A 26,773-nucleotide genomic window follows, 5' to 3' on the forward strand; every position below is an offset into this window, starting at 1 on the left:
GGCAAAGAGATGCTTATAAAGTAACTGTGCCTGCAGGGAACTCTTATGCAGAACTATTTTCACTTTGTTAAACCATGTTTGTTTGTTTTGGGGTTTTTTGCCCCTTGCTTTTCAGTGTGTGTCCTGGTAATGTCTTACCTTAATAGATTTGTAAGCTTGTAGCAGAGTGAGCTCTGCTACAAGCTCCCTCCATGGAGCTTGTTTTTTTTTATGCTGTATTGTGTTTGCTTTCATGCAGTCCAGTGATGTTAAAGCTAATCGTCTATTATATGAAATAAATTTACATTTGTCATTGTGTGAAATCCATCATTGTTCCTTTGAAAGACTCGGAGCATCAGTAGACATGATGAGTGTATATGTCACATTTGAGCAGTGCGTTCGACTGCTGCTTTATTAGTAAAGGCCTAATGCAATGATACAGATCTGCCAGAACTACTTCTACAGAATTCTGACACGATCAGTTTGTTTTTCTTTTTTTTTTGCTGTTGTCAGAAAGGTGTTAATTCTATTTCTGATTTGGCGAAGTTGTTTTTTGGCTTAACACATTAACACTGAACAAGCTGATGTAGGTTTTTCCAACTGATACCATAGTTTGCATCTCTGTTACCTTGTCAGAGGTCAAGCTCTGTGAAAATCTTGTGAATAAAGTAACTGAAGAAAAATGTCACATAGGCTTTTCAAATTGATACCATTGAGGAGATTGTAGGTGGCTTAGGGGTAGCAAATGGCGACCACCAGTCTTTTTAACATACCAATGGTGCTAATCTGAGGTGGCAGAAGTGCAGATACCTCTGTTAAAAAGTGCTCTGGTAAAAGTTAAAGTACTGATTTGACTTCTTTACTCAAGTAGAAGTGAAAAGTACAGGCTCTGAAATGTACTCAAAGTAAAGTAGCTCTTTGGAGGACATTTCTAAACCAGATATTTTTGTGCAAAGCTAACTGAGCTATAGTAATATAATAAAGTGACAGTAGTACATGGCAATGCAGTCTTTATTATATAATTCCTGATCTAAATTTTATTTCTAATGAATGTATTCAACTTGAATCAAGTATGCAGAACATGAACATAGAAAAAGAAGAAGTTTATTTTGTGTTGCCTGCAGTGTAGAGGGTGACTTTTCCTCTAAACAAGAAAATGTGTACAGTCAGGGGTTAACCCTCTCAGGCTCAAATTAAACTTTTTGTTGCTAATGCACAACCAAGTCCTGCAGTGGTACTTCTGAGTAAAAAAAACTCATAAAATGTGTATGTGGGGTAATCAGGTTGTTAGTTTTTAACTGTTTCAAATTGGCACTGCCTGCCTCGAGAGGGTTAAAGTGGATTCTGCACATGGGGAAACCCCAAAATCCACTGTAGAGGTTTAGTGTGGGGAAAAGAATGAGAACTCACAATAATTTCTTCTGTGAGCTCCAGCAGATTTTCTTAGTGTACCGGCTGTGATCAGTTGACCTGCTGGTCTTTGTGGACATACGCAACAGGATGTTACATGTTACACATACATAAAGCATGTACAAGGATAGATAACACTAAATACTTAAAATGTCCCAGGGAAGAGGAGTATTCTTCCGTCCAAATGTTTTCCTCCTCCTGAGATCAGCAACAATATTTTTAAACACATGCAGTGTAACTGGTAGTTATCTTTTGATCAAATAGCTACTTTACCCCTTGTTTTCCAGATGTGAACGTTAATAATGCACACGACTACCTAGAATGGATGTCTTTTACAGTCTTGCATTATTTCCTTAAAGAGACGTGCAACACAAATTTGTCAACATTACAACCCACAGCCGATTCTCTGTCTTATTTCCGTTGTTCTCTGTCTGATTACAGATCCAGCTGATGTTGGAGCATTTCATCCTCCCAATGAATCACTGGACATTTTTGTGCTCACATAATAGGTTCATTGTACCACAGCTCTCACAGGAAGTCTGACTGAAGTCTGACTGAGTTTAGCCATGTCTCCGTAATTCTTTGATATATTGTATCATTTATGTGTCCTGACAGTCTGAGAAAGTCTTAGTCTTTTGTGTTTATATTATATTAACCCCATTTTTATTTTCATTAATGGTATTATAAATTTGTTGGTGGCTGACCGTACCCAGTTTCAATTTAAACGTTTCTATTCTTTGACAGATCTGCGGCCTAATTCGCTGTCCAGAAAATCGTCTCCTTAAAAAAACAAAAAAACAAACAAAAAGAAGTTATCGCTATTTTGCAATAACTCCTCCGGGCCTTTAGGGGGAGTAGAGGCAGTATGAGCTGTGCGCAGCCGGATGTTGACAGGCTCTCTGCTGTGTTTGAGCTGTAACTGTTACCGCTATCACGTTTCTCGTAGTCTCCACATCTAGAACTTTCCTGTCACTCCAGAAACAGTGCACATCCACAGAAGCAGATGGCAACCGAACGGTAAGTTCATCGAAATCTATCAATGAACTGTTCTTATAGCAGCAGACATTTCTTTTCTTTCGGTTATTTAACGCTAACTTGCTTTTTTGTTGCTTTTAGCAGCTTCCCCGATAGCTTCATTGACGAAGATCCACAGAAAGCTCTGCAGGTAAAACACTAGTCTCAGTTAGCCACAAACAAGTTTGCGCGATGCACGGTGGCTCTTGCAGGATGTCCATTTAACGTTAAATTCAGTGGACTTACTCTAGAAAGGAAATTGAGCAATACCCGTGGTGTTTGTGTTTCTGATATTACCAACAAGCTAGCGAAGTTAGCCAACGTGTTTGCTAGCCCTATTTAGTTATGAATAAAAGTAATCCCAGAATCGCTTCGTTATCATATCAAACGGTCACCTGTTTCTTTAATACCATTAAGAATTAAATATGTCTCATGCGTGAGGAGGTATTACTACATAACGTTAGCTCGAAATAGTCTGCTTGCTGGATACTAGCCCTGTCATCCTGACATGAAGTTGTGTCAACTGTGAACAGACTAAACCAGTGAAGTTTATTTCTGCTGTTTTAAAAGCCTCTGGTGAATCTGCGGTTATTTATGTGACTAACCGGGGCAGTATTATGAAAATCATTACAGTTTGCAGGAATAACACAGATTCGAATAGATTTACGGAGAACTGCTTGTTCTGTAAAGATATCCGACTGCGAAAGTGAAAGTTGCAGATGCATAACAGCGCTACTTTCGATTTAAGCATTTTCTAGAAGTTTTTTTCTTTCCACAATTCTTGAAGCTGAAAACACGATTTTAAGCCCTTTATACAATAATAGCAACCTCGTTATTATTTTCAGGAGCTTAACGAGGCCTTACAAGGAGACTCAGACAACGCTGAGTGGTTTTGTCAGCGTGCCTATGCCCACATACTGCTCAAGAACTACAGCTGTAAGTCTGCACAGCACATGTGGAAACAGACCACACTAATAGCATTTTTGATGTATTATGAAGTGCATGAACATTATGTGAGCATTACAAATACCTGTTGTTTAGCTTTTGAGGTTTTACATTGCATGTGACTTAGCCTGGACATATGCACTGCATAAAGAAACATAGTAATTTTTTTATTTTTGTTTTGTGTCCACAGGTGCTGCTGATGACGCCAAGAAAGCACAACAGCTAAAACCCAGCCTCTCCCTTGCTTTCATGCGCACAGGGTATGGACTGTGAAATGCACGCCTTTACATAGCAGTTTTCTAGCCTGACTGACCACCCATAGGGTCAAATTTTCTAAAAGGGGCAAAATGGCAAGTGAGGACAATCCCCAAATAGTGCTCGCAGGTGTGGTTAGTTTTAAAAGCAATGTACAAATATACTTTACACTACAAGAAAAGCTTAAAAAACACTGTGGGCCTTCCTCACATCCATGGCCTATTCAGAATAACCAACCTAACCCACAGGGGTCCACCCTGGCATGCAGATGTTTAGCTCAGTTTAGACTGCACTTCATTCACCGTTTGATATGTTCATCTCACCACTTTAAAAAAAAAAAAAGTAAATTAACAAAAATAATAATTAAAACATATAGTTTAATTGATTAAAAAATTATCCCTTCTGACACAAACGCACAGCCAGCTTTATTGACAAGATGGGATATAACATGCTGTGTATGGCTCATGTTTCTGATGTTATCTGACGGTTGTCACAAAATGTCTTTCAGCTCAGTGATTTCAATTCTGAAGGCCTTTTGTTCAGTGCTCCCCCCACACCCCAAACCTGACCTCTAACATAAAGGAAAATTTTGAAAACCTGTCCTCGTCCATCAAACAAACTTCAGTTAAAGCTTTGTTTTGACACACAAGTCACCAAGGTCGTACTGTCGTGCTTTTTCACATTCTTCATGTCAAGCGGGCCTTGGAGGAGTCATCTTGGCCTTCGTCTCATCATGTTTGAACTATTGTAATCCACTCTACTCGGGTCTCAGACAAAATTCAGTCACCCGCCTTCATCTCATTCAAAACAAATTCACAGAGACAAGACAAAGTGATTTAAAGTTGAGCTGATTTGAAGCTTTTATTAAAGTTGTATTTGTTGTTACTTTAAAACCATGCATGGGCTAATCCTACCCGCACTGTCGATTTAGTTGGTTGGTATTAATTGAGCGACTGGCTGCGTTTGTCGGGTCAGACAATTCTAACGGTTCCCACAATACCCTCATTACATAGGTGTTTGAGTGTTTTCATAGAAAATCTATTTTTACTGCCCCTTTATTATTTCTTTTTGTTGTGTTTATTCACCTGTTATTCACACAGCATGTTCAGATTTTATGCCTTGTTTTAATTTGTTGCCTCTTTGTTTCTATATATTTATCATGTTTTGTAAAGCAATTTGTAACTATGTTTTATATTTTTTTTCTTTATTGTTCTTATTACGTGGTCACAATATAAGTTTGGTGTGGTTGCATTATGTAAAACTTAACGTTTTACGCCTTGCAATGTAAGAATTGTCGGAAACTTTTAAAGTTATACTAGTAAAAAGTCTGATTTCTGCGCTTCCTCAGAAGTTAATCCACAAAAACTACCAAAACATTTTGCTTTAACACGGTAAATCATACAGATGTTGTTTGTCAGATAAAGCTGCGTTTATTTTTCCAAGATTGTCTGATCTAAGTTCATGTGGCATGTTTTTCTCGCCCAACTGCAGAATAGCCGAATATCACCTGAACAACTATGAGTCAGCGCATGCAGCCTTCACTCAGGGACACCAACTGGACGGTGAGTGCAGCTCATTTTGGCCTCAAGTGCAGGTTCCTTAATTTCACTGTGTACCAACTACTGTTCGCAGCAGTGTCCTGTCCACTTTGCTCTCCTCATTGTTTTCATGGCTAAATTTTGGGCCTTATCTTTAGGGCTTTTTTTTTATTTTTATGACTTACACAGTGACGACCACCTTAGCCAAAGGCATTATGTTTTTGGACATCTTACATCCATGCGTCACATTCTGGAGAACAAACCTTTTTTTTTTTTCCTTTTTTTTTTCTCTCGTATTTGGCACAGATGATCACTTGGTCTTATGGATGAACTGCATAGGTTTTGGTCATCTGAGGTCAAGGTTACTGTAATCTTACCATAACAGCAGCATTATTTTGCGGTTTGTGACAGACAGTTATGAAACTGTGACAGTTTCATACAGATAAAATAACAAAGTGATGACCATTTGAATACAGAATGTCAAGTCTGAGTAGGCTTGGATGTAGACTGTAATTCGATGATGTGGTCAAACTCCCCGCTCTCCATTCAGTTTTTACATTAGAAAAGCCTCTGTGTCCTTCACATGTGTGTAGTTGGTGCTTGGGTAGTTCAACATATTTGCAGATGCATTGCTCCAAATCTTTGCATGTCGTTACCACATGGAGAGCAGTGGAATAGTTGGAAACCATTAGCATTAACAGGCATTACAGTGGTATCACCTGTGCTTGCCCAACGCAGTAAATCAAATGAAAACCCACCATGAGAACTGTATTAGTGCTACGTATTAGTGCTGTGAATGGCGTCTGACGGTTGTCCTTAACACACAGTACTGGGCTTTTTTTTTCCTTCTTTTTTTCTTTTTTCAGTCTCAGGGGCTTCTAGACCAATACACCATCTTAAAGAGGTGTACATACAGGAGGTGACTACACAGACCACAGACAGTCAGTGTCAGTGACATCCAGTAACTTAAAGCCATGGCTGGTGAAATAACTGCTGGCAACATGAGGTGGCTTGTCCTGTGTTAAACTATTCTCAACTTTAAGGCAACAGATCGAATAACAAAGGATCCCGTTGATGGACATATGACAGATTAGTAATAAATTTAGGGGTTACCTTGATGACCAGTACCTGGAATGACTGCTAGTGACCAAACGTCAGCTACAAGGCATACTTCACAGGCCAAACATTTCCTGTTTGGATCCTCCTTTAGAAGTCTTAAAGCAAGTGTACTTCACTGTCTCAGGTTTGTCTTTTTTAAATCTAAATCTAACATGTCCTCAGAGTTGTGGTGTATTTTTTTTTTTCCAAATTCCAGTATTGCAATAATCCCACTAACACTGTTCCAAAAGAGTGCTTGAACATTTTGGGAATTGGATCGGCTGCACATTATTTTACAAGTATTTTCCCAGTACTTGGTGACAAATGTATAACAGGACTATATGTTTAGCTGTCTCTCATTTTATGAATGAACTCGGTGCCTTCAGTTGGACTTCATATGAAAAAAAAAAAAAAATTAAATTATGCTAAACTCAGTCGCCAGTCGGCCACTATTGATTTAGCTGGTCACCCCACGCAAGTAAAGTCTTTACATGGGAAGGAATGTTCCAGAATAATTAAACTTCTCCAGCATACAGTCAGTTAAGTATAGCTGGCCTGCATAGTGTGAATAAAGTGATACTAAAGCATTAATGTTAGTTAGGCTTCAGTGTTTGATAAGCACATTGTACACAAATATTTCCTTGCAGTACAAGCTGTCATTGTGCTTCTCACAGGTGAAATTATGGAGCATTGACTGATTAGGGCTTTAGTGGCAGTTTGGCAAGTTGCCCGAGTGTCTTCAAGGAGCAGTTAGTGAATTTGTTTTTAGAAGTAAATCAGTGGGAGATGAAGAAAGACTTAAAATAATGCACAGTTAAAAACAAACAAAAAACAAACAAACATTGCTGTGATGCAAGAACTTTATTTTCCAACTACCTTCTTCGGGCATGTACAGTGTTTTTGGACATCTGCTTACCAGGTCAGATTATGAGTGATTTCCTGATTTAGATGAAATGCCTTGAAACGAATACCTTCAACCTTGACTGGCCTTAACTTCAAGGGGACATGAAATGCTACACACATAAAGGCTAATTTAACTCACGGAGCCCTGCTCTCAAAAACTGACATAGATGTAACTCTGTCTGTTAAGCTGGATTTAAGAAATAAGTGCTTAAAGTTAAAGTTTTGAGAACACGTGTAGCGCCATCCTCAGTCAGTACGAAACGTTATGTCACGTGGTTGGTTTGGTGCGGCTAATAGACTTAGTTTATGTTAACTAACAGGTGACGGAATTGATGGCTCAGAGGAAAATAAGGACACTAACAATAAAAATCATTTTAAGGGATTACATACAGCACCAAGGGCGGATAGCACAAAAGTGATCGGGAAAGTCCACCTGTTAGCTGTAATGTTCAGTTTTGTAAAGCACTTTATGAATGAGGACTGTGATATAAAGTAGCCTTTGTATGTGTTGTGTTTCATGTCCTCTTTAAAGCACTTGAGACTTGAGTAACCAGCTACTGATGCAGTTATGTGTTTTCGTAATGACTTTTCAAATCAAATCAAATCAAATCACTTTTATTGTCACATCACACGTGCAGGCACACTGGCACAGCACATGCGAGTGAAATTCTTGTGTGCGAGCCCCACAAGCAACAGAGATGTGCAAACACAACAACACAAACGAGCAAAATACAAGAATGGCCAACCTGAAACTAATAAATATATGTACAATATATAATAGTATATGCATTTCTGGATGTGTATACTAAATATTTTCCTACGTGTGTGTGTGTGTGTGTGTGTGTGTGTGTGTGTGTACACATTTTTACAAATTAAATAGTAAAAAAAAAATAAATAAATAATAATAATAATAAAATATATAAAATATACAGAGTTGAATATGTGCAAAACAAGTGGCATTTATATACAGTGTGGAGTGCATAGTGTTGCAGTTCCCATAGTGAAGCTGAGGTGTCTATGAAGTGTTCAGCAGTCTGATGGCCTGATGGAAAAAGCTGTCTCTCAGTCTGCTGGTACGGGACCAGATGCTGCAGAACCTCCTTCCTGATGGAAGCAGTCTGAACAGTTTATGGCTGGGGTGACTGGAGTCCTTGATGATCCTCCCCGCTTTCCTCAGGCAGCGCTTCCTGTAGATGTCTTGGAGGGAGGGAAGCTCACCTCCAATTATCCGTTCAGAGCACCGCACTACTCGCTGGAGAGCTTTGCAGTTGTAGGCGGTGCTGTTGCCATACCAGGTGGTGATGCATCCAGTGAGGATGCTCTCAATGGCACAGTGATAGAAGGTCCTGAGGATGCGGGGGCTCATGCCGAATCTTTTCAGTCTCCTGAGAAAGAAGAGGCGCTGCTGCGCCTTCTTCACTGTTTTGTTTGTGTGTACTGACCACGTAAGATCCTCAGCCAGATGTACTCCAAGGAACCGGAAGCTGCTCACTCTCTCCACAGCAGCGCCGTTGATGGTGATGGGGGTGTGTACTTCTCTGCACCTCCGGAAGTCCACTATCAACTCCTTTGTCTTTGCGACGTTGAGGGTGAGATGGTTGTCTTGACACCAGTGGGTCAGGGCGCTGACCTCCTCCCTGTAAGCCGTCTCATCACTGTTGGTGATAAGACGGTGATGAGACGGCTTAACCAGCTACTGATGCAGTTATGATGCAGTTATGTGTTTTCGTAATGACTTTTTGTGTTGCAGTGTTTACTTAGTGTTAAACATGTAAAAGTGTTTATTCTTTTTTTGCAGATTCTGACAAAACCTTTGAGGTCTGGATCAAGCGGTGTGAGGAGATGATGGAAAGTAAGTAGCTCTCTCTGTACTGTGCAAAAGTCTTAATCCAGCCATTGTTTGCAATGGCTCATCAGGCTTTCTGAAAGTCTTTCAAAGTTTCTCTTTGGACATTGGCTACTTTTTCACTCATTTTCAGTCCACTCCTTGTACCTAACAATTTTCAGAAGAATCAGGTTTTATTCTTTCAAGCTAACACTTGACCAGTGAATCTTTTACACATGCAAAATGCATCTAAATCAAGGGATGAAGCAGTGACATATCTACACATAACAGACAACTTGGCAAAGAGCAATTTTAACCCCACAGCCAAAAAAGGCTGATGGGGTTTGTCGTCACCCCGGTGGGCGGGTGGCATGAGCACCCAAGATTGTGAACACAATAACTCGAGAATGAGGCAATATAGGATTTTCAAATTGATATTATAGGTGCATCGTCTAAGAGGCTGAGGGATAGCACTGGTCACTGCAAGTATTTTTAATTGTCTGTAGTAGGGCTGCCATGATTAGTCGACTAGTCACGATTACGTCGACTATCAAAATCGTCGACGACTGATTTAATAGTCGACGCGTCGTTTGAAGCTTTGTAAGATCACAAAGGATGCAGGAATGAGTAGTAGGATTTAAGAGTGTAATAACGGACTGAAACAGAAGATGGCAGCACTGCATGTACAAGGATGCCAGCTGCCATTAAACCCCGAAGAAGAAGCAGCTGTGTCCCAGAATTCATGGCGCGGCCCAGCTCAGTTTCCAACAATGGCGGCAGCTAGTTAGTTTTAATATTACTCTTATTATTCTTTCTGGGTCACAAAATAAACGTTTAACATATTTTCAGGCGAGAATGTAGCTGTGTAAACCTCAAATATCTGCTCAGTTTATCAAGACACCACATATTTTCAAAAGCGCTCCGACGTTTTCAGAGACGTCTGTTACCCACTAGCTCGATAGCGAGCCGGGGGCAAGGCTCGCTAGCGCCGTGAGAACACCGGACTCTCAGAAAATCGTTTTCAAACCCACCGCCGTCTTTCGCTTCTCAGGTTAAATATATATAAGTCACTTAGATAACTTAAAAATGTTATTGTTGGCTTTTTTTTTTTAGTATTTTATTTGTTCCTGAGTAAATCGGTTTGGCTGAGATTAAAGTTATAGTTTTTACACAGCTGAATAAAAGTCAAACAGACAGCTGATTATCAGAAGTGTGAGTGAGATGCTCGAGAATATACTCCGGTGTCCCGTTATATTTTAGATTGCAAGGAGTTTATTAAACTCTCCCTAACTTATTAAACTTCACTGAAACTTTATTTTTAGTTAGCACATACCTTAAACACTTAAAGCTGTAAGCTAATGATAGTTCTATAAGAGCAGATGCATGCTGGTGCAATAAGCTGTATGTTTTACGTCCAATGGATGCATGATCTGATTAGTCGACTAATCTCAAAAATAATCGGTGACTAGTCGACTATCAAAATAATCATTTGTGGCAGCCCTAGTCTGTACGCACTTTGCCATTAGGACTCTGTAACAAAAACACATTTTATTTCCATTTCTTTAGTTGAATCTTCAGAAAATGCCAATGATAACACAGTCTGACATTTTCACACTAACAAGGTGAATCCTGAAGAGCTGTTGTCAGAAAACTTGTCATCGTGTGCACAGTGTGTTTTGTGTGTTTGATTAAAAACAGATAAGATAAAAAGTATCAAAATGTGCTGTTCCAAAGAAATAGGAAAAGACCTGACACAGGACCTGAGAGATGTGGAAATCAAATCCAATTTTTCAAATTTTTTTGAATCAAATGATTCAAATCATTGCCAGTATGTACAGCAGTCAGTGCTGCAGAACTGGAGTCATGTTGAATATCTGGAAATCTGCTTAATATTCATATAATTATGAACACAGAAAAGTACTATTTGATGTCGAGCCCCCATGCAGTAACATCTGGAAAGCATTTGATTGACAACAGCTTCATTGTATAGCAGGACACACTGTCAATGCAGTAAAAGCATGGCTGGATAGAAAAACACACAGTGGAACACTGTCAGTCATGGATTGGCCTCCCCAGAGCCCAAACCTCAACATTACTGACTTACAGAAATGACAAAAAAACAAGTTCAGGCTGTGCTGAAGAATAAAGCTGCCTTTTTCAGTGAAGGTTTCCATGTTTCAGTGAACAACTGGACCTATTTGTAGCAAAATATAAAGAAATTATAGGGGGCTCAAGACTTTTGCACAACACTGTAGTTTTATTGAACTTTGACCAGTAATAATGCATCTGAAGTTGTGGGGGTGTGGGGGAGGAATCTGTGTTGTAACACCCTAAATGTAAGTAAACAAAATTGCCTGGGGTACTTTTAGTTCAAACAAGCTTCAGACTTGCAAACTTTAACTTGTGCAGTATATCCTATTTACTGCCTGCCATCAAACGCGCAGCTAAATGGCACAGTCAGGGAGCAGATCAGCCCATCTGATCAAACAAATGAGCACGCACACGTCCATGGATCTACAGTATGCGCTCACAGTGGTGGAGGCTGAGCTGCTTAGTCCAATAAAAGATGCATGCCATGTCTGCGTGGTGTGTTTCTGTTTGCTGCTGATGCCTGGGCCCTCTGGATCATCTCAAGTAAACAAGAGCATGAGTTTTGACAAACACGCTTCACACCCGCGTGCATACGTACTCCCAGGAGTGCGTGATTCATCAGAGTTAACGTTACTGATGTTTGAAAGCCCCCGATGAGACCCAGCCTCTTTGATAAGCCGGCTTGCAGACAGCATACACACACACTCTTACTGCTCACACCGGGAACAGCCTCTTTTTTTTCTTCTTTTTTTTTTCCTGGTGACTGTTTACACTGCGAGCAAACACACACACACACAGCACCTGGTTATTCCATCACATGTGGAACCCCGCATGCATCAGAACACACAGTCGCACACAAGCAGCCCCCCCTTCCTTGTCACTTCAAGCTCGACCTCATTAAGACAACATTAACACGCCTCCTATCATCTCATCTATCTATGTAATGAAGTCTGTGAATAATGTATGACAGCATGCTGGTAAACGGTGTTTGGGCTCGCTCTGGCTCACAGGGCTTTTAATGGGCGTGGCTAGACCAGTAAACAAACTGGTGGAGAGGCTCAGAGAGTGTATGTGTGTGTCTGTTTATGTTGTGTTGTGCCTATTGTCCGTTATTCACCTATAGATACATTTAAAATTGGCGCTGGAACCTCTGCTCTTATCCAGTAATCTAATAGTCATGTTTTAACAGAGATCAGTGAAGCCAGTTATGGGTGTATTAAATGTTTCGAGCTGAAAGCCCACCTTTTTTCCTTTTTCCCCTACAGATAAGACACAAAACAACAACGTCAACACGGTGAGTTTCTCTTTGAGGCCACCTGGGGGCATTGTTGCTCTCAGCATCAGCACGGCTTTGTCCACGCTTTGGCTTCAAACAAGGAAGCCATACTAAGCTTCTTTTGTTGTTGTTGTTATGGCTTTTTTTCACCCCCCCTCCTCGTTCCTGTGCTTTTCTGTCTCATCCATTTGCTTTCCCACCACGTCCTCCTCTCTAATTGTCATCTCGTCTCGTGGGCTGAATGACCCAGCAGACACCAGCGGCTCCACCTGTGAAGTAAGTGCACAAATGTAAATACGCCCTATCTGGTATTGCTGTTTATTTATTATACAGAGTTAATATTCAACCGAGCCTCAGTGCTTCAAAGCAGCCCCTTTCTTTATAAAAATGTAAATCCCATGTACACAGAAAATATATGTTAATGAAGATGGCTGCTTTTTAAAATTATTATTATTATGCATGAAATCTCCATTTTTGTCGCGATAAGTGGATTAAGGGGTCAAATTCAAATAAGTCTTCCTGTGCCGTTAATTCTTGTGTTTTAATCGTTTGTCTTTCAGGCACGACTGGTACCAAACAGAATCGCAAGTCATTGTCACAGTGATGGTGAAAAATGTACCCAAGGATGGCGTGCATGTCAGCTTCATGGAAAAGGAGGTATAAACACACACTTGAATGCTGTGTTGAGTCTCTGTTTGCTCTGTGTGTGGAGCAGAGATGGGTTAGCTCTTGGGTGTTTCCTCAGGGGGGCCCATTAGATGGGTCTCTCTCTCTCTCACACACACACACACACACACACACACACACACACTCCCCATGGACCCAACTATGCCTCCAGTGGTGCCTTGTTAACATTGCCCCCAAAGTACAGATCTAAGAACAATTTACCCTCCCCAGCTTCTCCAACCTCCTAATTGTCTATAGATGGAAGGCATAACTGATCTAGGATCAGCTGCAGAACCCTCTAGGGACAACCTCCCTTTCTTACTCTTTCTTACTCTTTTACTTTCTGCCTTTTGCCTTCTTTCCCTCTCTCCGAGGGGTAACTGTGGGGCACCCCAGGGAACAGCTTTGTCTTTCCTAATAGAATAACAAACTGAATTTACCCCATTTCAAAAGAAATTGTTCACTCGCTTCGAATCACACAGTCACTTGTTAAGCTCCTTCCATGGTGCAAACTACAGATAAGTTCATATATTTTTTACTAGGTCAGTATACAAAAGAAATTAAAGATGAAAGGCGGCGGTTCCATTTATTTTCCCTGGTGACTGCGTTTGCAGAAGCTGTATACCTACAGACAGCGCAGGAATTCAACTTGAAATGAATATTAAGGCTTTGATAGTTTTGTGGAATTGCCCAAAAGCAACTTAAGCTAACTTTCGAAGCTTTTATCCTCAGTGAACTATTTTTTTTTTCTTTTTTCCTCATTCATTATGGGTCCAAAATCAGAAAAGTCCACTTTTAGTGAAGCGTTAGGTTGCAGATTACAGTTGAATACACTGCTGGGGCAGTGTGCTGTTGATTCGAAAGGAATGAAGTACAAGACTGCATGAGTGTCACATTTGCCAAGTGATGAGCATGTTAGAAGTGTGAGGGTTTGGGCCGTAGCTGAAGCCCTGTCCCTCTAAAACAACAAGCCGCCCACCTACCCTGCCCGAGTGAGTGACAGGCCGTTAGGAGCTGTCTGATGCCCCCTCGTCACTGTGTGGCTGAGGGGGACAGGTTGAGGATACTACTGGCCGTCACACCAGCCACATCAGATGATCATTCTGACACCTTCGACCCCCCCCCCCCCTTATCTCTTTTTTCTAAGGATCGCTGTGCCATAAAATCTGTATACTGATGCAACAATTCCAACTTGCAGATGGTTCCATATTTATTTATTATTTATACTTTGTGGACATGGTCCTACCTTTAAAACCATGTCATATGTGTATATTTCACAAATTGTTTACTACCAAAGCTAATGCCAGTATATAAAGGGAAATAACTTATATCTTTTGTGTGTGATGCCTTCAGATGTCTGCCACAATACAGCTGCCATCAGGGGATAACTACAACCTCAACCTCCACCTTCTACACCCTGTTGTCCCCCAACAGAGCAGCTTCAAGATCCTCACCACTAAGGTATCACTTTAACTTTAGCTAGCGGAGTTAATGTGCTGTAAAAAAATCTTTAACTGTTTCCCCCTTGGACACCTACTTAGTTTGGAAAATACAAACAGATTTACCCCCTGAGTGGTTTGTGTCACATTTCAAGCCTGACTTCAGAACATACATTGATTGCGTGTGATCAGAATTTGGTGAGGGTGATCTCTAACTAGGGCTACCCTTGGGAAAACCCAATGGTCAACAAACCATGTCTTTGTTGAAATTTAATGAGGTGGCAAAACCCGTCATTAAGGGTTCGAGAACAGTCGTCAAGGGTCAAATATCATCTTTGTGGGGGAAACACTTAAAATTCCCACCATTGTTTTTAACAGTAGCAGCTGTGCATAGTTACATTGAGAATGATTTTAGTGTTTTGACAGGTTTAAAAGACTTTTTAAATGTTCTCTTTTTTTAATCAAGACCGATTCATGAAGCAGAACCAGACCACACGTATCAGACCTGCAGTTGTGTTAAGGGTCCATTGTTCTGTAAAATGTACTTTGAAAATATTGAGACGTGTGTATTCTGCTTGCTTTTTGTCCAGTCTGGGGTCACAGTGACCCCGGCTGACCAACACTCAAACAGCTGAGATGATAAATGGCCTCATACGGGGTGATGATGTGCTTGCCAGAATACAGTTTATCATTGCCAGGTCATTTCTGGAATCTTTTTGAATTTTTAAAAAGGTGTATTCAAGCCACGGAGAATCCAGGAAATACTTTGAGATGCTTTCTGTACACAGCAGACTCGACTTTGGCAGAAAATAAGTCTGTGTGCCACTTTACAAATTTTTTTTAGTAGCAAAAACACAAACAAACGAGGAAGAAACAACATTTTTAGGTCATAGAAACACTTCCACTGAGTTTTTGAAAGTCAACGAAAAGTCATTGAATTTTACTCTGAATCATTGGGAGCACTGTGTTTATCCCTGCCACGCCAATAGTTCCTCTCAACAATAAAGCAGCAGACTATCAAACATGTCGGGGGACGCGTTTTATGCCGCTGTAAAGGGAATAGGACGTAGTAATGCTGCACGCTGTAGAAATGTTGTTATTGCTCTGAAGTGCAGATGCATCGGATGGCGTGTTGGTTTCTGTGGATTCAGACTTTTCTTTATTAAAAAGAAAAGATAATGAAGCGGGTGTCAGATGGCAGTAAAAAGGCAACGTGGAAAAGCGTGCTAATGCGAGTTTAAGCAGCTTAGTGAAATTGTGACCGATCATTACTTTGGTTACCACTCTGAGATCAACATCTTAATCTCTCCAGTGATTTAAAGCAGTATAAAGTAGACTGTCGCTACCTATAATTCCTTAATGCTGGTAAAGCTCACTGCAGCTGGAGCAGAAATGAGAAAATCCACTCTGGCTGTATACAGTGCGGCTCCTGCGGTTCATCTGTGCAGCTAAAAGGAGATTCACACATATGCACAAATCCTCACTCCTACACACACACGGCTGTACGCGCGGAGTTCCTCAACCCTTTTTAAGGTGATTATGGACCTAATGAGTAGGAAGGGCACTTTTTTACTATAGACTAATTAGTGTATATTATAGAAGATGTGGGTTAATGAGTGTGCTGGCTGAGTGTGTGCTGATTCAGGGTTTAGACCCCTGTCAGGCTTTAGCCTGCAGATCAAAAGACAGCCTTCTGTGTGACTTGTTTTGATTGGTTGGTTGTGTTTTCTTTTTTTCTTCATCATTAATGAGGGGATTTTTTTTTTTTTTTTTAGGGCATTGATCATTCCGGTCTTGTCAATACAGAACTCCATCAAGCTTTGCTCTTTCTCTTGACTCTTGTTTAAGAAGCATCTGTAGATGCTGCCTTTTTCAAGTTATTTTGTTTAAAGAAATCAGCTCCTCAGAATGTAATTTATACTAAAGAAATTATAGAACTATACAAATTTCTGGCATGAATATTGAACCTCAACAGTTTGAGTGTTTTTTTTTTTTTTTACCCAGCCCGTTAGAGTTAAGTTTCTCATTTTTTGATCAGTTTTCCTGACTTTTAGATTTAACGTGTGAGTCTTACATATTTGAAAAGTGGGTAAATACTTGACATTGAAATGACTCTCATCGTTTACTTACCAAAGTTAGACTCGACATGGAGAAAAAGTTTATCGCTTATAGTTGATAAAATTATAATCTTCCGAAGTATTCCATCTGCAGGTAGCTGACCTTTATGGGAAATGAAAAAGAGATGAACAAAATGTACCGAAGCCACCTACAGAAGCAGAGAGCGGTGGAATGAAAATGGTATTTATGCAGATGATTAGAATACTAAAGATGAGTCTACTCATCGGCGTTATATAAATGTCTTATCAGCAGACAGAACAGCACTGATGAAGCGTGTTGTGATTTATTTATTTTTTCTTCCCCCAAATACAATTATCATTAAGTTTGCATTCAGGCTTGATGAACACACTCCACAACAACCCCGCCTCTTGTTTGTTTGATGCAAATTACTGGGCTTTGCTCAGGTCTTGGTCTTGCCTCTGTGCTATGTTTAGCTACGTCAGCTAACTTTGAGGATTTTGAACGCAAACATGTCTGTTGGAAATTGCATGACCTGAACAAAGTGAACGCTAAGAGACGTGTAAACCTGCGTTAAGATGTCATTTAACAGCCTTTTCTTAAATGGAGTTTGCGCACTTAAAAAGCCTGCTTTTTAAGACCTTCTCTAATGAAAATCAAGTCTGTGACCTTGGTGATGCGTCTATACTTTTAGTGAGTCATTTATGGGTGTGTTGGCCTCACTTTCCTGCTCTCACATACACTCGTGCAGTGAAGCCCACAACAGAAAGGTAAAATGAAATATTAATCAAGTTGATGAAAACACATCGACGATAAACAAGATGAAAAATAAATAAGAAGAAAATAACACACATTTTTTTTGTCCTGTTCAAAGAGAAAAGGAAAAACAAAGAAACTGTTTGCATTGCAGGCGCGAAATACATCCACACTGTCAAACCCTGTGCTGTTAGCTTCCTCGATGCTGTGTTAGCTCGGCTGTTTGAAAACCGGCGCACTGAACACATCAGCTTGTTCTTAGAATATCTGATATTGCTTTTTGGTCCAGCGTCGGACAGATAGCCGATCCAAGTATAGGATTGGAACGTTTGTGATATACACCCAAGAAGGTAAAAGTCTGACTTTACCTGGTAAAAAGGTGTCACCCATTGAGATGAACCTACCTCACTCCCATGATGTATAATCCTGTTCTCTGTGAACAGGACTAAGCTGCAAAGCAATTCTGGTATAAGTGACACAACTACAGTTATAAATTTTCCATTTTAGAGGCCCAGCAAATGAAAAACAAAAAATAAAACCCAGCAAACAAACTCAAACAAAATCACTGGAAAAGGAGCAACTCAGAATTAGATCGGTAATGTTCGGAAAGTGTGAAATGTTCAAGAGACGCTCTGACCCAGGCGTCTGACCAGCATCAGTTTGTCTCAAACTCTGTCAAATCTTCACCCTCACCCATTTTTCCTGCTTCGAACACATCAACTCTGGCTATTAAATGTTCACTTGCTCCCTAATATAGCCCATCACTAACAGCTGCCACGATGAAGAGATAATCTGTGTTATTCACTTGAGCTGTCAGTGGTCATAATGTTATGCCTGATCAGCATATACCCAGAGTACTGTGAGCATCCAGGTATCTTGTGGAGGAGGCTTGGAGACGTTCTCCAGCATATACAGAGGCGGCGTCTTCTAATGTGTTCAAGTGAATCTTTTAAACAGATCAACTTGATGCACACAGCTCGTTTCTTCAGCCCCCAGTTGATTGATCGAATTAAGCCTGTTTTTGTCTGTTAGATCAATACTTATATATAAATATATATATCTCACTAGCAAAAACGAATCAAAAAAAGGTTTGTCTCACAAGATATAGTATTATATAAACAAAACAAAAATCTTTAAGCAAGCTGAGCCAGAGCGCATCTGAAAGCAATGAGGGGAGTTATTTAAGTTTACTTTGCAGCAAGGCCACAGGGGGACTGAAAGGGCAGTAGACGACGGTGAGTGCTGGAATTACATACTGTATGGTGTCAAAGAAGCAAAAAGCATAGAAATGGAGCACCACATAACCTGTATGTCTCTCTATATATATGTGATGTCTGTATTGTGAGCATCCACTGGCTCCACTGTGTCGAATAGAAGCTGACCTGCACAGAAACTGCCCCCTTTCAAAAAAAAGCCACATTTCCTCTTACTCGCTTTCTCACTTTTCCATGGCAACAGCAGACACTGCATACCAGAGGTGCACGTGGGTTGCAGCTTAAACAAGGGCTCAGTCTTAGAGACACCGCAGCTGAAGATGGTCTTAGACTCCCTCTCCACCCACTGTTACTGTCTTTTTTTTATTTTCAGGCCTTTTTTCCCTTTATCCACATTTACCTCCTTTTTCTTTTGCTAATTTCTTTATGGCTCTCTCACAGACAAACACACCTTCTGTCGTTCTCTCCGTGTGTGTGTGTGTGTGTGTGTGTGTGTGTGTGTGTGTGTGTGTGTGTGTGTGTGTGTGTGTGTGTGTGTGTGTGTGTGTGTGTGTGTGTGTGTGTGTGTGTGTGTGTGTGTGTGCGCGTGCGCGTGCGTGTGTGTGTGGATAGAAACACAAACACCGCCCTTCAGGATAACAAGAGAGGGTGTTCTCAAACCTTCCTGCTGTCCCACAAAGACCCAACTGTTCCCTGGTCCAGTAGGCTCCTCGGGCACACACGGCCCCCTTCCCCATGCACACATCACTCCAACAGTATAAGCCCTCATTGGCGATTCAAAAGTTTAAAATGGCATACGAACTCCTAACTCTTTATAAACTGGATGTGTGCGAGCCCATGCGCATGACAGCGTGAGAAAACCCTGAAATACTGAGCAGCTTTCTCGATGCATGTCTCATTTAAATATTTTGGAGCCGTTTCGTCTTTTGAAGCCAGGAAGCCACTGGGGGGATAAAAACATTCAAATGAACAACGGCATCAGCAAATCAAGTTTCTCCAGATTGGCATGCATCCCTAATGAGCGTTTAAAAAAACGAACTGCATTTCCCTCAGAGCTGTTGACTCACAACCAATGTTGGTCGGTCTGACTGTCTGTAACAGGCTGCCCTGCACTCTGTGCTCCACAGTGTTTACGCTTCATCTCCCCGCTGTCTTTAAAGACAACTTAGCAGGGGGAAGCTAAGCTGGGTGTGCACGCGTACACACACACACACACTCTCACTCACTCTGGTACAATGACAGAGGCTGAACAGTAATCTTTCCACACACTTGTGCCATTTAAAGGAACTATTTGAAGTGTGCACGTGTGCGCGCGTGTCATCTCTAGCACATTATCGTCAGTGCGACCTCGTCCTGTCCTCCATCACGGCAAACATTCCAACCGCAGGGGTCACCGCGACAACGGGGAGCCAATTACACACCAGTGTGTTTGATCAGAACAGACGGCTAACGCGCACACGTGGGCGTGCACGCAAACACGCCGAGCGGTATCGGAATGAGCGCTCGCTCCTTCGTTCAGCTCGAAACTCATCTCTTTTGGGCGAACGGCTAAAGTGGCGTCTCCCCTCTTTAATTTGCACGCCTGTCAACGTCGAAGAACGTTTATGTGTATTTCATTTGTGTCCTTTTTAGCCGAGCTTGTTTCAAAATCCGCAGGCATCTGGGGAAAAAGAGGGAGAAGATGCCGGCCCCCTAGCAGGAAGGGGGGGGGGGGGGGGGGGGAGCGACGATGGCTACAAACACATGTGACAAGCGACATGGGACCTCAGTGCCCCTCTGTAAATAGCATGTGTGCGTCTGTGTAGCACAGGATTGTATAGTCCAGCCTCTGGGGTCCTGTGGGTGGTGGCCCCTGATTGTGGCTCTGCTGTCACATCCCTTTACAAGCCTGTCATACACACAGAAACACACACAGAGAAACACACACACTGCGCCTGGCCTGCCATGTCCCTTAAAAGCTAGGAAACGCAGATGTGGCAGCAGATTAATGTTGTATGTCCTAGGAGCACACACGGAAACACACACTGTCAATTCGATGCACATCGCTACAAAAATATTATGTCTGGTAATTCCAAGTTAATACATTTAATTCTCTCAGCCTTTGATCCTTTGCTTTCACTGTCTTAGAAACTTAGAACTTTATAGGTTTCTAATTTAATGACAGAGTGTTTAATATGCCGTGGGGAGCTTTTGCAAAACCTAACTGATCGGCAAGCTTCAGTAAATAACCGTAGAAACATCTCCGGGATCATTTAAAAATTCTTTACGTTGCATTTTTGGCCATATGTTTGTGTTTTTGAGGAAATTATGTATGACTGGTAGATCTTAAATTACTGCATTTCCAGTGAACTGGAGCTGATGTCTCAGTGTGCATGTGTGTGTGCAGCCTTTTGCAGACGAAAAGCTGTAGCACTCAGCATGCTTTAGTTTTGCAGTGTGGAGGGCAAGTTCGCGGTTCTCCATCCGAGAATGATCTAGAATGCAAACACAAGCTAATTTGATGAGTACATCATCCAGCTTTTACAGTGCGTGAAGTTTCCGCTCGGTGTTGGAAGTGAAGCTCGCTAAATTGAAGTTTTTAAACAAAAATGCACACTGGATAACTGTAGCTATGCTTTCTAAAAGCAAACCTTTTTGGATGCTCAGAAAATTGATGGCAGTCCCTTTATTTGTTAAAGCTGAAAGTCTGTGATTGGTGTACAGAAGTAAAAATGCCAAAACTGCGTGTTGGCTCAAACATGTGTGGAGCTACGTTGAAAGTCCTTTTCTGTGGAGGTCTTGCTTATTTAAGCAATGCAATGACAAAATACATTTTACATGTATTATTAAGGCAGCAGACAATTCAAAATATGACACAGTTTCTCGTTTTTGATCTTTTAAGATGTTTTCTGTGTGCGGTTTTTAATTAAACTTGGGCTTTTAAATAATTACCAAATGCCTTCATTCTGTCTTTATTTTCTATTTCACACAGCGTCACAGCGGCTGTGATTTTTGAGAGAATCAGATATCTCCCAGCACAGCTCTTCATGTTCCTACTGATAAGTTGATTAAGAGTTACATGCCAACCCGAGGATTAAGCTGCTCCACAGATGGTTGCGTAACATGCGCGAGATGAGGGGCGAGACACAATGAGCAATTTGCATATGCCGAAAACAATGCACGTTTTCAGGCTGCCTCACTTCACTTGGAAGATGTTCAAACTGTTGCAATTCTTTGCAGTGACAAAAAGTGAAGAAAGTAACAAAACAGAATCGGCGCTTGAATCGTGCGTCAATATTAAATTGACATTTTTTTCCAAAAGAAATTGTGGGATGCGAACCTCTTTTTAATTCTTAGAAACTTTCTGACAGGCACTTCTTTTGAAGCATACCAGCTTTTGTGTGTGTGCGAGTACCTGGGGGTGAGTAGACGGTGTACTAGAAATTAAGAATTCTCCCTTTTCGCACAATCCGGCTGGTCTGCTTAAAACGGCAATGAATTATTCCAGCAGTAACCTGTATTCTCAGGGGACACCTTGTGTTTGGGGTTTGTTTGTTTTTTTAAGCTGTTCAGCCCTTTGCAGCTGAGCCCAAAAGTTAATTTCGGACACTGCACAGATGCCTCGCCGTGTGCACGAGGCCCTTTGTGGAGCAGAAAGCGCTGACACACACCAAAGCGATCTATCAGTGTAAAGCCACTCGCACTAGCTCATCACCTCGGCGGAGAAGCTAGCAGCGGTCGTACTGTCTCATTTCCCTCAATCTGCTCCCCTCGCTCACACCTCAGTCCGTGTCAGTCAGCCTCCCTGCCTCCCCGTCCCTAACCTCCTCTCTTGGCACCCTCATAAATGAATAATCACATCGCCTAGCAGAGCAGAAATGTTCCTTAATTGCGCCGACATCACCAGCTCTGTCTTTCACATGCACACATATCAAACACACGCGCCATTAATGGGTGAAAGTGGACTCTGTGTGTGTGTGGAAGGTTTGTGGGAGGCGGGGGGACGCATGGAGCTGCTGCTCGCGTGTCTTGCTGCTATGTGCCCTGTCAGTGTGGCTCAGTGTTAAAAGCATGTGTCCATGTCCTCTCTCCCCTCATTGTTTTCTTCCTCTACCATGTTCTCCCGGTGTAATGATTCGGATCAGATGCTGCTGTGTGGAATTAGGATCTCCCGCCCTCCTCCCCCCCACGCTCCGTCTCTCACACTGGCCCCTCTGGCTGACAGGCATCTCGTTAGTGCAGTATGTCTGTCAGTGAGGTTTGAGATTGAGCTGTGTCCCCGCATATCCCTGATGTGTCTCTCTCTCCCGCTCACACACACACACACACACACACAAAGTTGACGGCGGCGCTGAACAAGCCGGTCTCTCCGGCCTCAATAATGATCTGATGTCCCGAACTTTTAAGCTGCCACTTTAGTGGAAGAGTTATTTTCGTGCTACGCACCAAAGACAACGTTTTTTTTTTTCCTTTCTTTTTGCTTCTTTTTAAGAATCGTTAACTCCCTTTTTCTCCTCTCGTGTCTTCCTCCTCTTCTCCTCCGTCAGGTGGAGATCAAGATGAAGAAGACGGAAGCCGTCAGATGGGAGAAGCTGGAGGGAGAAGGACACGAGTCCAGCGTCAAACACTTCAATCCAAGTCAGTCCGCAGCTTCGACATTTGCCCTCTTCCACCCCACCTCCCACCACCAGACTGTTCTCCTGTGTCTCTCCTTTTCTCCCTTCTTATTTCTCCCTCTCTCTGCAAAGATCAATATAAGCTCCTGTGTTTGTCTGTTTTGCACTAAAATGAGAGTGGGCAGTCGAGCCCTGCTTAGAGTCTTTCATTAGTCTGACGGCGAAAGTGGGCAGTGAGAGGGAAAGGTATGACAGCGGAATATGACTCAGTATTTTAACCCACACATTCCTATTACTGACAGGATTAATTACTTATGTAAGTGTGTGTTTGAAGGGGGAGTAAAAGTTAAGTGGGGAGCCAAACTATGTTGTTTTTTTTCCCTCCAGCTCATTCTCTTGGACATCTTGTTTATTAGCGCTTGCTTTTAAATTGGACTGCGGTTTCATTTAAACATCATATTTGACATTTTATTTTTATGGCACTGCATCTCAGTTTGTCCACACTTGGCCTGAATCTGTCTGCTGTGCATTTTGCTGCTGTATTTATGTAAATCTGCGTCTGGATTACATTTCCTGCTCTCCCCCCCATCCCGCCATCTCTTGTTGGGATTATGGTGGGTGTATTGCATCCAGAAAAATATAGAAATCCAATCACAATGGGATTCTTCGCCATCTAAGTCGGATGATTCGGTGGCAAGGAGAGTGAAATTGGTTACGAGCTGACAGTTGAGTCTGTGCGCTGTGATTGGATGATAAAAGTCAGCGTATTTAATTAAAAATGTTAATGAACATTTGAAGTGTTTTCACAAAAGCAGTGAGCTCTTTTTATTTTGGGCTCTGATGGAATTTAAAGATTTCTTTCTTCATCAGACCAGTACCCCACATCGTCCCACTACACCTGCAAGTGGGACAAGTTGGTGGTGGAGATAAACGAGGAGGAGAAAAATGAGCAGGTGGAGGGAGACGCGGCACTCAACAAGCTCTTCCAGCAGATCTACTCGGACGGTTCAGACGAGGTCAAACGAGCCATGAACAAATCCTTTGTGAGTATTATGTTTAACTTGCGTTACGCGTGTTTCACACTGAAAACAGTCGTACACGTGCGTGGTCGCAAAAACGATCTCTTCTCAGTTCTAAAAGGAAAGGTTTAATTTTCCTTCCTCACCGCCTCCATCGTAGAATCGGTGTATTGGTGTCTGCCTAGATGGCCACCTTTTATTTGAAGTGGACTCTGAGACGCATAACAGAGGTCAATAAGTTCAATCTTTGTAGCCTGAGCAGCCCACGTCTGGCCCTTCCTGTTTCATTTTTAAATCAGTTACACTTTTAACCTAAATCGATCCAATCTGTTAGCTGCTGCCACAGGACATCATATTTACAGGCTTTTGCAGTCTAATGTGTTACGTTTGCACACATTAATACATGTAAAAACCTGTTTTAATGTGTGCTGTTATTTGTATAATTTAATGATAATTTATTATTTTGAATCAGAATTAAAGTCATGAAGAGAACAGAAAAACATTTCTTTTTTTTTGCACTTTTCTTTCTTTTAATTAAAAAAAATCTTATTTTAAACACTTTCCACTGACCGACAACAACACAGAGCTCTGGTCTCTGGAAGCAGTTGAAGGAAATTAAGAGTTTATGCTAGCTGACAGCTCTGGGACGGCTTAACTAACCCAGACTAGATGTAAAGTCGGCCAATTAGCAAATAACATATCAGGTCTTTTGAAGAAAAAAAAATCGGTTGAATATTTCAGTGTTGTTGCTGTAGATCCTCAACCGATCATTTGCATTACTGGGGTATTGTTTCTGTTTTTAAAGAATGCCAGTGATCTACCTCATTGGTTCCTCCAGTCCGTGTATAGACTCGCTCAGCTCTGTTAGGTTTTGGAAAGACAATGGCCCAAAATTGTAATTGGCAGGTCAGATGTTTGGCCCCCCAAAAAAGCAAAATCATTAATTGGAACTGACCAAGACAATTATAAATTTGACTTTTGGCCCCTCAAATAAACTTTTGTTGTTGACTGTTAGTTTTCTAGCATGCCTAATTGACAGCAACCCACAGACTTACACAAACATCTAATTGGGGGAGCTCGCAACAATTATCAGAATAAGTTCCAGATTTAAAAAAAAAATGCTCTCATTTTCTTTAGTTAAAGCTTTAGCGGTGCTATGAAAATGCAAAGCTCCATCAGTAATTATTTACACAATTCTCATTATATTGAGTGAACACACACACACACACACACACACACACACACACACACTGGGTTGATTGATGCAGCAGGAACAGATTGTCTCGTTAATGAGCGTGTATTAAAGTGTAATGAAGGAAGTGTGTATGATTGCAGCCAAATGTTGATGGATGAAGGCACGGATGGGCATTCATTAACGATATGATCTCATGATGCTGGAGAAAAAAGTATTTACTGTCATTTCCAGCATACAGCCTGAAGCCAGCCGTGCTTCGGTGTGATCAGTTGTCATTTCTGCATTTAGCTTAAACATCTTAAACACGAGTTCTTGTTACAAAACATCAGGACAATGAAAAGTTAAACGGTTACCAGTCACCTTGTACTTCAGCTGTGCTGCGGTGGACTTACCTGAGGCTCACTAGCAGAGAGAAAGTGTTGCATAACTGCTACTGAAAACCTGTGACTTCTCCTCTTTGTGCAGATGGAGTCAGCTGGTACGGTCCTGACCACCAACTGGGGAGATGTAGCCAACAAGAAAGTGGAAGTGAAACCGCCCGATGATGCAGAGTATAAGAAGTTCTGAGCGTCCCCTATTTCGCCATGACTCCCCCTCCCCCACCTCAGTTCATCATCTTTCTTGACGTCTGTCCACCTGAGCTACAGCGGGATTCGTCGTCGCCGCCCTGCAGCCTGCATGGCTGGCCACTGCTTCGCCTCTTCTTCGTGTTTGTCACTAAGTGCAGGGAGCCAAGCATTCCCACCATCACCCAAGCAAACTACATATGGCCTCTTCTCTGCAATATATATTCGGTTAATTAAGATGATCTGTTGAAAGGAATGATCAACATTACCTGATTTCTTTTAAAGGCCAATGAACTCAAAAGGGAACTGAGATCGGGCTTAAAATTGACGCGCTTCACTTCAACTTCCCCCCGCCCCTCCTAATCACTCACAGCCTTTATATTTGGGAGCCTTCTGTGACTTTGCAATATTAGTACTTGTATAAAAAAGTTGCTAAAACATTTGTGAACACTACCTTTAAACCAACTGATTGTGTTTCACAGATCATGCTTTTTTTGTTTTCCTCCTCTTTTTTGCACTCTGTAAAAACAGCAGTCCTCTGCAAAACAACTTATCTGGAAAGTGTGCGACATGTCTGGCTCGCCACCGGTCTCTCTCTCTCTCTGTGGGATTCAAGCTTCGGTGTAAATAAAAGATTTGGCTCACAAACTTTGCCCCGTGTTTTATGGTTTCTTGTCTCCCGGAAACCGTTTTCGAGCAGCTCGGAAAAGTCTCGCTCAAACACAAAAACGGCAATACATTACAACAGGGATCCGTGCTCTGTGATTATGTGCTGGGAGCGATGAAATGTGGTATTACTGATATGAGCTCAGGCAGTTGAGATACGGTTGACAGCTTGAGGATATGGTTTATGTATTGCGGGTTTCGATTGGTATCGAGTGGAGGAGCTCGGAGCTGCAGGTGAGGATGCGGC

General features: G+C 41.7%; 1 protein-coding gene across 3 annotated transcripts; it reads left to right on the forward strand.

The window, feature by feature from the left end:
- The first annotated feature begins 2,255 nt into the window (after positions 1 to 2,255).
- On the forward strand, positions 2,256 to 26,513 carry sugt1 (SGT1 homolog, MIS12 kinetochore complex assembly cochaperone). Of its 3 annotated transcripts, none has more exons than XM_085438353.1 (13): positions 2,256 to 2,406; positions 2,509 to 2,554; positions 3,249 to 3,339; positions 3,539 to 3,608; positions 5,095 to 5,165; positions 8,941 to 8,994; positions 12,324 to 12,352; positions 12,585 to 12,610; positions 12,895 to 12,991; positions 14,354 to 14,461; positions 23,012 to 23,102; positions 23,951 to 24,123; positions 25,760 to 26,513. In XM_085438353.1, the coding sequence occupies exons 1-13, from the start codon at positions 2,393 to 2,395 to the stop codon at positions 25,859 to 25,861; spliced, it is 972 nt and encodes a 323-aa protein (XP_085294479.1). In that variant the 5' UTR covers positions 2,256 to 2,392; the 3' UTR covers positions 25,862 to 26,513. The 3 variants fall into 3 exon arrangements, with proteins under 3 accessions (XP_085294479.1, XP_085294477.1, XP_085294478.1); XM_085438351.1 differs by having other exon boundaries at positions 2,257 to 2,406; positions 2,506 to 2,554; XM_085438352.1 differs by having other exon boundaries at positions 2,258 to 2,406; positions 2,506 to 2,554; positions 12,588 to 12,610.
- Positions 26,514 to 26,773: the final 260 nt, after the last annotated feature.

This window comes from Copadichromis virginalis, linkage group LG18, assembly GCF_057382275.1.
Source record: "Copadichromis virginalis isolate Kocher_CV1m ecotype Utaka linkage group LG18, C_Virginalis_male_GT1.1, whole genome shotgun sequence".
NCBI lineage: Eukaryota > Metazoa > Chordata > Actinopteri > Cichliformes > Cichlidae > Copadichromis > Copadichromis virginalis.